At 39.2% G+C, this 12,828-nt stretch overlaps 1 protein-coding gene across 1 annotated transcript; it reads right to left on the bottom strand.

Annotated features, from left to right (window-relative positions):
* Positions 1-1,272: 1,272 nt before the first annotated feature.
* Positions 1,273-11,498, bottom strand: dmbx1a (diencephalon/mesencephalon homeobox 1a). Its single transcript, XM_084732136.1, has 5 exons — positions 11,165-11,498; positions 6,197-6,366; positions 4,868-5,046; positions 3,392-3,797; positions 1,273-2,166 (listed from the first exon to the last, which is right to left on the bottom strand). Exons 2-5 carry the CDS (start codon positions 6,348-6,350, stop codon positions 1,727-1,729), a joined length of 1,179 nt encoding a protein of 392 aa, XP_084588262.1. The 5' UTR covers positions 6,351-6,366; positions 11,165-11,498; the 3' UTR covers positions 1,273-1,726.
* Positions 11,499-12,828: the final 1,330 nt, after the last annotated feature.

The raw sequence follows: 12,828 nt of genomic DNA, 5'->3' as shown, positions 1-12,828 counted from the left end.
TTACCTTACCAGTAAACATTAATAGATAGACTTTTTTTGTATTTTACATACTAAAATAATGTGCATTTTTTTTTCATGTGAAGACATTAGCTTCCAGAACACATTAACAGAAAAAACATCAGAGACGTGTGTGATTCTCCTCATATCAAGTGCTAACAGTCAGTCTGACTCTCAATGAAAAGCCGCATGTTTCCTCAAGAGAATATTAAGGCGAGAATAAAGAGTGGGTCCAGACGTTTAAATTCAAAAAGTCCGAATTTTGTTTATCATTTTCTGTTCAGAGGAAACCGATCAGCTCATGGTAAAGCGACGCCTCCTTAATTGAGCGTTTTAGTGCACAGACAGACCTTTTGAATTCATAAAGGCAGTCTTAAATGGTATGCATGTTCATAATTGCATTTGCCCCAGCTCCCTCAGCCCAGGGCAAAATGTAATTAAAAGCTTTGAGAATTTAGTCACTGAAATCATTTTCTCATTATCAAGCCAGCCTCTGTACAAAGTGGCATATTACTGGCCATTAAACTGGTAAATTAGTCACTTTTAATTATGCTGTTGAGGACAACATGGCTGCCTGGAAGTTTATTTTTATTTATGTGCTGTTATGTAGTACATGCTATGTACATAACCGCGCTGCTTAATTGAAATGTCAACGGTCCTGTGACAGAAATGGTCTCTTTGCTGCACGAGCGATGCCTTTTTTCCCTCCCGGCCAACGAGCCTAATTCCTTCAAAAGTGCCTCATTTATTCACATTATCCTTGTAAACATTATTTGCATTGTCTTTTAAACAGAGTGCATTCATCATCAGCTGTGTCCAGTGATTCTTTTTTTATTATTATTATTTCAGATGTGAAGAAGGTCCAGCATAACGTCATCTTGTGAGTCATGGACACGTTCACTGTCCTCCGAGTTGGGACATTCACTTGATCCGTCACATTATTCGAGCAGTGTTCAGTATCTTGTGGGTTTTCTTTTCCCGAGGTTTTACACTCAACAGAAATATAGAAGCAACACTTTTATTTTTGCTCTCATTTTGCATGTGTTGAAGTAAAAATGTAAGACGACTTCTGTGCACAAAAAAGGTTATTTCTGTCAATTTTTTTCACAAAGTCTCTGCCTCTGATTAGCTAGTACTCACTGCCTTCATTGGTTGGTTTGGTTAGGTTTAGGCATGAAGAGTGATTGGTTAGGATCAGTGTAACACTATTAGGGTAAGCCAATCAGAAGAAGAGTCGTAAGAGAAGTGAAATAGCCAGTTCAGTGCCAAACAAATTTCTTTTTCAGGATAAAACTGCACATTTTAGAGTGGTAGATGGATTATCTTGTGTGTTTGAAATTCAAGAGAAATAAATCTGTTGTGTGCACAGAAGAAGTCTTAGATATTTAAGTTCATCTCTTGAAAAATGGGAGCAAACACAAAAGTGTTGTGTTTATATTTTCACTGAGTGTACTTTTGGACCTTGAGCTGCAACAGAAGCTTAGAGGAGTGAAACAAGCCGTGGAGGTGTGGTCTGTCTTGAAAAGCCGTTGAATGGAGTTCTGTAGGTCCTCTGCATGTTTTGTTTTTGGACATCTCTGCATGTCCTGTGGCCCTCTACTGGAGACGGGTGGGGTCAGTATGAGGTTCCTAGAGAACTATCACAGTCACACAGACACGCAGTAGGATGGGGTGACGCTCAGGCCGAGGCTCTGGCCTGGTTTACATTGTCCTCCGTACAATCTGAGTCTCAGTTAGACATTGTGTCCAGTCCCAGCGAGGCAGCGTGCTGTTTGGCCCTCAGACGCAGGTTCTCGATGCTGGTGGTCTTGTTGTTGTGGCTGGAGAGGCCGCCCGCAGCCGACGCCTGCAGCAGCGGGCTGTTCCACACCTGCTGGGCGTGATGGGACAGGGACTGGTAGTAGGACTGGCAGGGCAGAGAGCCCAGCGGCGCGGGGGGCATGTTAACATTCATGCCCAGGTAGGGGAGTGAAGACGGGGCGGCGAGGTCGAACGCGGGGTAGTGAACCAGGTTGTTGGTGGCGGCCATGTGCTGGCGGAACTGCTCCTGCAGACGAAACAGGCTGAGAGGGGAGGAGGAGTAAGAGTGGCTCTGAGAGAGAGGAGCGCTGCCGGCCAGGCCACTGCCGGAGGACGAGGGGGTCACAGACGGAGACACCAGGGGAGAGTCTGGACAGAGAGAAGAGGGGAGACATTTAATTATTATAGTCAGTTTGTGTCTGTGAAGGATAAAGACACACTGAAAAAAAATCATACAGGAATTTACTGGAATCAGCTAATCTTTTCTCAATAAGTTAACGTGAAGGTTTATTTATTCAAGTTGATTCAGTTTAAAACACTTCTAAACTTTGCTGAGTTATTCTAACTTTAAATCTTTTGACTTGAAATAGAGTTCAAGTAACTAATTTTTAAAGGAACGTGATCAGCATGTTAGTAGACTTCCCAGCATGCATTGTGTAGGAGTCAAAACTTCCTGAGACCCTCCTTTTTTATATATTTTGAAGAAAATATATGATGAAAACTTGCTGTCTAAGGTTGCTTGTTTTTACAATAATAAAAACACTGTGAACCGTGGTGAAGATCAGCATTGAATTAGTTGTTAATAAACTGTAATAAATGTTAAATGGTTTAAATGTTTTTCAGCATAACTGAAGAATTGTTGGTTCAACTTCGTATCTTTAGTTTATTGAACGTATTTTGTCAGGCACAGCTGAATTACTATCAAGTTTATTAGACAAGAACAGTCTCTCTTAAATCATTACATAAATTACCTCAACTTGTCTTTTCAAATTCAGTCAACTTAAAATTCAATGATTATGGTCAGCAAATGGTGGATGCCATGAACCAATTATACAGGAGTTTAGTGGAATCAACTAATCTTGTCATTCACCCAACATAAATATGTTTTGTTTAATCAAATTATTAAAATGTTTTTCAGAACTTATAAACTTAAAGGAGTTCTTCTAAGTTTTTTGAGTTGAATGAATGTACTGTATGGAGTTCAATCAACTCAGTAAATTAAGTTTCTAAAGAAACATCAGCAGACTCTCCTCTCTCTACCTGTTACTTGTTTTTACAATAACAAAAAAACTGTGAATCATAGTGAAAATTAGTATTAAAACAGCTGATTAAAAGTTAATAAAACATAATATATGTTAACTTTTATAAATGTTTGTCAGTGTGACTGAAGAGTTTTTGGTTCAACTGAATGTCTTAAGCTCATTGAACATGTTTTCTCAAGTACAACTGAATTAATATTAAGTTTATTCAATCAGGAGAGTTTTTTTTGACTCATTATTGAATAACCTCCACTTGTCTTTTCAAATTCAGTCAACCTAAAATTTTAGGGCAGCACGTATGCTGTTTTTTCAGTTACAATAAAGAGTTTTCTTACCTGGTTTCGGGCTGAGTCTTTTGCAAGTCGGAGAGACGTCTCCAGGAGTCACTGCTCTCTCACCCTTCATCTCCTCTCTCGGAGGTTTACTCTCATCCTCCTTATCTGTGGCGTTATCCTCCGTCGCCGACTCGCTGCCGGAGTGTTCTGCTGACGTGACGTTCAGCTCCATGTCCAGCGGTACGGGACGAACCACAGGACCCTCTGTCTCCAGAGAGGAGGAGGAGGAGGACAACGACGACGATGAAGGAGGGAGCTGGGTGTCAGGAAGGATAGTGGTGGAGGGAGGCGCGTCCTCCTTCTCGCTCCCTCCTTCGCCTGACGCTTCCTTCTGCTTCTGAAGCTGCTCCTTCTGGAGGCTGCGCTGCTTCTTACGGAACTTGGCTCTGCGGTTTTTGAACCAGACCTGGTGGCAGAGTGGAGAAGAGGGCGAATGAGAGGGAGAACAAGCAGCAGGGACTTCATCACACTCAAAATGATTGATTTGAGTCAGTGTCAAATGATTTACATTTTAAAAGCCCAAAATATAATAAGTGCCAGCAAGAACAAGCCTTTCATTACTGATTAATCCAAAGAAATTCAGTTTACTGTCATAGAAAACTAAAGAAACCATAAAATATGAACATTTGAGAATTTGAAATCATAGAATTTGGACATTTTTTTCCTAAAATCTAACTCAAAATAATTAAACGGTTATAGTAGTAAATAGTTGGCAATTAATTTAATAGTTGCCAACTAGTCGATTAGTCGACTACTTGTTGCAGCTTCATTTATATGTGTATGTGAGTCTGCTGGCAAGTTTTATTCCTGCTCCAGTGAGGGAAAAAATATACTGATAGCTTATTAAGTTTAACCTTGTTGTCTGTGAACAAGTTTTATGTCTTGTTTTAATTTAAAGGCACTTCAGGAACAGGCGTCAGAAATTAGCAGTAGCTATAAATGCTATGTTGCATTACATAATTGTTATGCAACTCTGTATTTTATCTTTCCCCATGAACTAAAGATTTTTTTGAAGAATTAAATGAATGAAGGCTGTAACAGAAGCATCACAATCAAACTTTTAGTCAGTTTGAACTATTTTAATATTTTCATTTAAACAGTTTCAGCTAATTTTAGCATTAATTGTGCCATAAGTACCTTCTAAAATCTTTTTCTGTATTGATAATAATGCAGTCACTGTTTACATCTAAAGCTGTGTAAAGGTGTGTTTTTTTTTTAATAAGGCAGCCTAAAAATGTGTCATCCCAAATTAGGCTAGACCACGCCCACAAATGTAGGTGATACAACATGAATACTAAATAAAACTTGTCCACATAAGATAGAAAATCTGTACTAAAATCACACCAGTAATAACAGAAATACACGCAACACCACAATTAAACACGGAATGCCCCTTTAAACCGCAGCCAGCACACATAAATATCAGTGTGCTTGTGTCCACTTTGCAGTGTTTTCCCGTTAGGTGTGTACTCGTACCTGCACACGGGCCTCGGGCAGGTTGGTGCACATGGCCAGCCGCTCCCTCATCACCACATCCGGGTAGTGCGTCTTCTGGAAAGTCTTCTCCAGCGCCTCCAGCTGCTGTGCGGTGAAGGCCGTGCGGCTGCGGCGCTGTTTGCGGTGCTGGGAGCCGTAGCGAGCCTCCAGGATGATGTCTTGAAATGCGCAGCCGTTGGAAAGGAAAAAACACACGGCAAGTTTATTTTACTGGGCATGGTGGGATTATGACTTTATCTGCATGAATGTCAGAGTGAAACAGGAGCCTGAGTGAGTAAAAATTTACTATGATAACCAAAGTATTCAAAACGATATTTTAGCTACAAATCAGCCGCCTGTAAAACTTGTTAACCTTGTTAGTTGTCATGGTCATAAACCAAGTTAGGGAGCAAAAGCACGCCTATATTGTACATTTACACTGTATAGAATAGATAGGCCTGTAAACACTCTTTTTTGCATGATCCCTCAAAAGTTATCAAACATTTGTGCCTAAGATATTTGTTGTACACTGAACTTTCACCAATATGTTAAGTAAACATTAACAACTCCAAATAAAAGACACAGATAGAGCAAATTATATCTATATATTAAACCTGAATTCTGAATTATTCTTATAAAGCTGACAAATAAAAATAATCTGCATCAGGAGTGAGTAATATGGCCTTAAAATAATATCACGATATTTCAGGGTATTCTGCATTAAAAATATTCTTGACTGAATGATATCATAATAATTTGAATAATATTTATACTTTAATATTTTGGTTTAGAGCTCACAGCAGTTTTTGCTCTGCTTGAACTCAACCAGGGGGCATCTGGTGGTTCAGGTGGTGAAATTATATTTCCCCCTTTTGATGTTCCAGTTTTCTTGTTCTCTTTGACGTTTTGTTGTACTGATACCAATGTTAGTTTTGCTTTAAGCCACGCTTCTTGTTGGTGTGTGTAACTTTATGACATCATTCTGTCAACAAGTCATAATATTACCATTATCATGATATTACTCTTAGAATGATATCATGAAGAATACGCAGAACATCCAATATCGGCCGATAATATCAAACGGCTGATATATCAGTCAGGCTGCGGTAAAAACTCACCCAACTGAGGGGCAACTGATCCAGTGAGCCAACAGTAACATAAAAATAACACCAACACTGGGTCAACTTAACCCCAAACACGTTGGCGCCATATTAACCACAAAATTTTAACCCAGTGGTTTTTAGTGTGCAAGCCAGGAAAACCGTGTGTGTGTGTGTGTGTGTGTGTGTGTGTGTGTGTGTGTGTGTGTGTGAGCGTGCACTCAATTACCAGCGAGTCTCTCGGCCAGTGTGAGCGCGTGCACGGACGGCCGGTAGTCGGGCGCGTGCTGCGCCTGTTGCGCGGCCTGCTGGTGCAGGTTGTACATGGCGCTGAGAGAGTTCATGGCGTGCAGAGAGTAGCCGTTCACACCGTAGTGCTGCATCCTGGGAGAGGTCACTTACCTGCGGAACAGAGGAGAGGATGGTCATTGTGATTTTCGGATAGATAGATAAATAGATCAACCCTTCGTTTTTATAAGAGGAACAAAATCATCTATTTCTGGCAGATCCACTGAGCTTTTTATTAGAAGTCAGCAGGTCTTGCCGCTCAAGGGCCGACAGATTTTAATGTGCGCACTCAGACAAACGTGTTATCCATTAACATCCAATTATCGCTCTGTTCAATCCATTAATTATACAAAAGACTTTTAATTGGGGTAATTATCGCTCGTTGTCATAATGAACCGTGACGGATGCCTTATTCATGAATTTATTCACGTCGCTTCTATGATCCCGGAGAAGCCCAAATCCCCATTGAAAACGTTGCTTTGACAGATCAAGGCGCTGATGAAATGTGTTGGAAAATGAAATAAGCAGATTTGTTCCGGGTCTCGGTGGCAAAAACCTGCAACCGGATAGCAGGATTATATTTTAATAGGCTATGATTACGGTAATGTGAAATGTGAATGTGAAATTCATTTTTTAACAGCTAAGCTTGACATTTATTTGGGGTAATTTTCTGTTATTTATAATTAACATATTGGCCCATATACGTGCAGCTTTTAATGATAGGGGCAGAATAATTTCTTGAAGGAAAAAACCAACCATGTTAGAGTCTTTCACGTGGCAGCAAAGTCCCAAACTCTATTTTGTAGTTCTCCTTCACGACCGAGATTTTCATAGATGAAACGCTGGAGGACACGATTAGATATGTATTAGCACGGAGGAGGCTGACAGGAGGGAATATCTCGGAGGCCCAAACAGTTATAATAACTATTACAGAGAGACCACAGGGAGGAGATATAAATCTTTCTGCTCCACGACAGGTAACAGTGTCCAGGGAACTGAGCAAGGTTTTAAGACTGAGGTACAAAACTTTCAGGCGCTATTTTTGTCGTTGTTTTATTTAATTTTATTAATTTACAATGATTTATTTAGCCCATCACTGTAAACCCTAATGAAGTTAGCAGTGCTCAAAAAATTGAATCAGTTGCCACACTATTGTTTTCAAAAGTTAGAGGTTATCAGAGCTTAAATATTTGGAGTTAATAGTACATTTTCTCTTATTACAGTGAGATTAAAATTATTTATTAAGCCAACTCAAATATTTTCAGTAAATACAACTCAGAATTTTCTTTCACACCTCTCATTGCACTGTTATGCATAAAACCGCATTACATCATGTTCAGAAAAGTTTAAATCAGAAAAGAAAGAAATTTACAGTGGCACCAAGTTTTTGCTCATTTCAATTAATTCATTAGAGGATTTGAACATCAACAAATTCATAAAAACATAATTTGTTGTTACAAGTATTTAAGTGTTTTCATTATTATTATTATTATTATTATTATTATTATTATTATTATTATTATTATTGTACTATTTAAATTGCTCCATGCTCTGAAATTATCCAGAATATTTGTTGTAATTTGAAACTTAACTGATGTCAATTTGACCCAGGTTTTTTTTTTATGTGACCTACTGGTTCACATCTTTTGATTATACCTTGATAATTGTTAGTTTAATACACTGAATGTCAGTATTCGGGTGATCATTTTATAATATATTATTCTACAATAATAATAATAATAATAATAATAATAATAATAATAATAATAATAATAATAATAAAAATAATAACTAGCTATTGTAACCCTATCATATAAAACAGAAAATACTGGGTGGTCGTTTTTGTAAGAGGCAGTTTTCTCTGCCTGTGTGTGTGTGTGTGTGTGTGTGTGTGTGTGTGTGTGTGTGTGTGTGTGTGTGTGTGTGTGTGTGTGTGTGTGATGCCCGCAGTGCCCATTCCCAGCCTATTAAGTGGCTGCGGCGGCTGATGAATGTGATCAGAGGGCAGTGGGGAATAGTTTAATTCGCCGGGACAGAAGGTGCTTCGCTAAACATTTACTTTACTCCCCCAAGTATTTGAGTTGAATGGAGCCCCCCCCCTCCACCCGCCTCCCTCCCCGCTCTCCCCCCTCCTCCCCTTCCCCTCTCTGGCGGCCTCTTATCCCATCGCCCCGGGGCAACGTTTTGGCTGAGATGTATGGCTTCTCCGCGGGTAAAAATATGCATGTTGATCCCCATTTGGCTCCCCGTCTAATGGAAGTGCAAATAGGTTTCGACTGCGAGGCCCTCCATTTATCATCACCGCTGACACGGACGGACGTACAGTGGGACTGGCTGGTTAGCTCTGGGTTGGAGATCCCGCGTGTGCGCGTGGGCCGGTGCGCGCGCGTGTGTGCACGTGTGTGTTCCAGTGATAGGCCAACGATTTTTTCTCAACAGCGTTTTTTCCCTTCTTTTTTTCTGCATGTTTTCTCTGAAAATAAAGCCGTACATTTTGTTATTTTGGATTAAATCACACAAAATGTATAAAAGAAAAAATGCATACGTACACTAAAAAAATAGTGGAATCAACTAATCTTTTTCTAATTAACTTAACGTAAATATACAAGTTTTATTTATGTAAGTTAAGTGTACAATTTCAATTTATTTTCAGGACCCTTCAGAACTAAAAAAACAAAACATGACTTCTTATACTCTGAAAAGTCTTTTGACTTAAAATGATGAGTTGATTGAATGTACAGTGCAGACTTTAATCAACAAATTAAATTACGTTTGGCCTATTAGCAGACTTTAGCATGCATTGTTTGATTGTTTGAGAGTCCTGAGACCTTTTTTAAGAAATTGTTTGAAGAGAACAGTAGGCCTAAATGATGAAAACTTGCTGTTTGTCTTGATTAAATTTGGTTGTTTGTTTTCATAATAATGAAAATGCTGCAAACCATGGTGGTGATCAGTTTCAAATTTGTCTAGTAATAAATTCTAATAAATGTTCAGTGTTATAAATATTTTTCAGTGTGACTGAATATCTTAAGCTTGCTGAACGTGTTTTCTCAGGTTTACTATTACTTGATTTGCTTTACTGTTTGTTTTGTATCATTGCAGATTACCTCAACTTTCCTTTTCCAATCCATTCAATTTTAGGTCACAACAAATTGTTTACTTTTACAGTGCATCTATAAACGTTTCTCAAACTGTACAGATTTCTGTTTGTTCACCTGCAAACACTGATTAAAGCCTGTACAAGTGATTTTAATCTCATTTTGTCACCGTGCAGTAACTCTGCAGAGAAGATATCTTGATTTCAGCTGCATATTTTGGACAGTTCCTCCTCCTATTTTGTGCGCAAGTAAACTTTTTAGCTTTAAGCCTGCCTTAGTGGCTTTACCCACCTTTTATATTTACCACCACATCTCTGGTTACAGCCTGTATCCTCCTGCCCATATCAAATTCAGCACAATAGCTCATCACTGTGAGCCTGTCAGCGCTGTTATTGTCATTCATAAGCCTCTCCCTGCTCCAGGCGCTGGGCCCTCCTGGCAGCCCTGCTCAATGCTTCGATTATCAAACCGTCATTATGTAAATTGGCATGTACAGTGCGACTCTTTGATCCGACTAAATTAGGAAAAATGTTATTTGCTAACAGCCCCCAGGGGCCGAGAGTCGACCTGACAATCTGCTCTTTGCTGTGTCACAGTGTAAACTGTCAGAGGGCGAGCGTCAGCGGTTATTATTACGAAGGTTATTTGTTAAGCAGCAGCCAGATTGATATTTAAAGGTATTTCGACGCGTGTGATTTAATTGTCAGCGTGTATCAAGTATATTAAAGCATTTTAACATCACAATATCACAGCAGCAGTTATCTTTATTTTGTAACAAAAATGCGCGAAATTTAAAAGAGAAAACCCTTAAATTCTTATGTTGTGCCCCTGTTTGTATCACTGTAGAGTAATTTTGATTTTTTTAAATTAATTTTAAACTCAAGTGATCATATGTGTGTAAGCAAAATGAATCACGTACAGGAGGCTGTTTTATTTTAGGGATGTCATTTCAGGTCATTTTTGAGTTTGTGCTGAAATAATCCTTTTATTGTAGTTTGATTGTGTATCATTTCATTTGTGATGTAAACTTTATGAATACTAGCTTTCATGCCAGGGTTAATTTTAGGATACACACTGAAACCTTAAACTATGAGCCAGATTTATGATAACAAATACGCGTTTACAAGGAAGAACTGCTCTCGTCTCCACTCAGTTGAACAATACAATTATACGTTATGTCAAAGGAATAACATGCAGGCTTTATTTTTTGTTCACTTCTCAAACACAATGAACTTCACATGTTTCCTGCGCTTTCTTCAAAGTCAAATTCAAACACTTCTCCATAATTTTCAAGGTGCATTTTCAAGCTTTTCCAGCACCATGAGAATAAATTATATATTTTTATACGCTTAAAATCACAATTTCACTTCTTCATCACATTAAATCCGATGTTATTGTTCTATAAACAACCAACATGATGTTCTGTGAGGATGCTACAGAGGGGCGATGAATTAAAGGAAAACACGAGGAAGTTTCACGTGTCACCTGTCTTAAAGTGGACTTGGCATCCCGATTTAATTTCTTTATCTCTTCAGTCAGATAGCGATTTGTTACGAAAGCAAGCCGTTAACAAGTCAACGTAATGTCGAGCACTTTATCCAAAGTCCAACCACTTTTAAAACCTTGAAAACAATATAAAATAAATGAGCCGTATACGAATCACTTTCATTTAGAGATACCCGGAATTTTGCGTGAATTATTTTAGAGACTGGCTGATGAAAACGTTCATTCATAGTCATTAAAACATTTTTCAACACCATTAAAAAAAACCGCAAATGTGCGAATTATTTAACGAGATGGTAAAAAGTTTTACCCCTTCTGTAGAGCAGTATTCTCCGTTACTTCGTACTCAGACAATCCGAGCTGCTTCACCTCTTCAGGTTTCTCTTCTTCCACCTGCGGAGTGTCGGTTCGTTGTTTTTTTTTGTTTTTTTTTAATGCCCCTCCGTTTGTCCCACAGTGGTATTATCAGGTCGAGGGGGCAGCAGCGTAAAACTCATCCAGTCTGTTGCTTCACTTCAGGTCCGCTCGCTCGCGCTCCACCTGCTCCTGCGCCTCTCGTGCTCGATTCGCCGCGTCTCGCGCCGCCATCTGCTGGTGCGCGAGAGCCCGGCGGAGGGATTTTAAGGAGAGCCTCGCGGGGGCCACGCTGGCTTTCTATTGGCTCCCCGTGCTGTCAGTCACGTAAACAAGCTCGCTGATCGTCCGGCCGCAGACTCTGGCGCACTGACTTCTGGAGTTATTTTCAAATATGATCAATTTAAGCACATAATGTTCGCTAAATCCCTCCGTGTCTGTCTACAACACCTTTTTTTATTTAATGAAATTGATAAACATTCCCAAAATGTGGAGATTTAAGCTTTTTAATCGTTCAGTTTTGGCAAAATGTGTAGATACTGATTTGTGGTCGATAAAAAATGTAGGATACTTCTTTTTATTTGCAAATCTAGTAACTAGTAAAAATAAAAATAATCGGGGGAAAAATGTTTCTTGAGTTCAAGTCAGTAAAATGTTCCTGTCACTGTAATATTGTTTTTTTGTAGCGTGTTATTTGTTTGTTTTGTCTCCTTTTGCCTTGAATTTTTAATTGATTTATATTATGATGTAATGTTTATAAGAGTAGTTGCTATACTTCGGTAGTGGCTAATGGGGATCCAAATAAATAAATAAATATGAATGATATTCACATTAAAAACAATAATAAAAAAAATAAGTAGAAGACATTGTCAATGAATTTTAAACATTCACAGCCTTGAGGTAAACCAGATTTAAAATGTTTTTGTTTTTTTCAGATATATCCTCTTGGAGCATGAATCCAATTGCCTCTCCTTAGTGTTTTTTGTGAGGCAAAGCAACCAACCTTTAGTTTGTTTGCTTTTGGGCTTTTTCTCCACGCCACTGGAGGAGAGAGAGAGAGAGAGAGAAAGAGAGAGAGAGGGAGAGAGAGACTTTAGAGAGAGATGGCTAATAGATGCCAGGGCGCTGCCTTTAGACTCTCTCCCGGCCTGGAAGGATTTGGGATGGGATAGGGAAGACAAGACGCCATCTCAGCCTCCAAAAACCCCTGTCTTAAAATGACTGCGGGTAAGAGGATTAGGGCAATAATGCCCTTCTCTTCTTGAAGGGTTTTTAGAGAAGATTTCTTCTCCCGGAGCAAAACCGTTTAGGTAGGGAATTAAGGGCAGCGCAAAGTAGCCTTTTAATGTAAAGCTTGCATATTTTGTTGGGAGATTCTTTGGGAAAAGTGCGCGGCCTATAACGCAGTTTTATCTCTGACCATGTTTCTCAGTCTGAACACACTCTGAACAGCAGACAAAAGATTTCATGGAGGAGAGAATATTTATGTCCATGAAACAAGAGTGCACCCAGAATAGACAATCAGTGGTTTGTGGACATTTATCAGAAACTTGAAAAGTTATGACTGTGTGTGTGTGTGTGAGAGAGAGAGAGAGAGAGAGAGAGAGAGAGAGAGAGA

The sequence above is a fragment of the Lutjanus erythropterus genome, chromosome 12, assembly GCF_056507025.1.
Source record: "Lutjanus erythropterus isolate fLutEry1 chromosome 12, fLutEry1.hap2, whole genome shotgun sequence".
Classification (NCBI taxonomy): domain Eukaryota; kingdom Metazoa; phylum Chordata; class Actinopteri; order Lutjaniformes; family Lutjanidae; genus Lutjanus; species Lutjanus erythropterus.
This window is presented reverse-complemented; position numbering and strand designations above follow the sequence as displayed.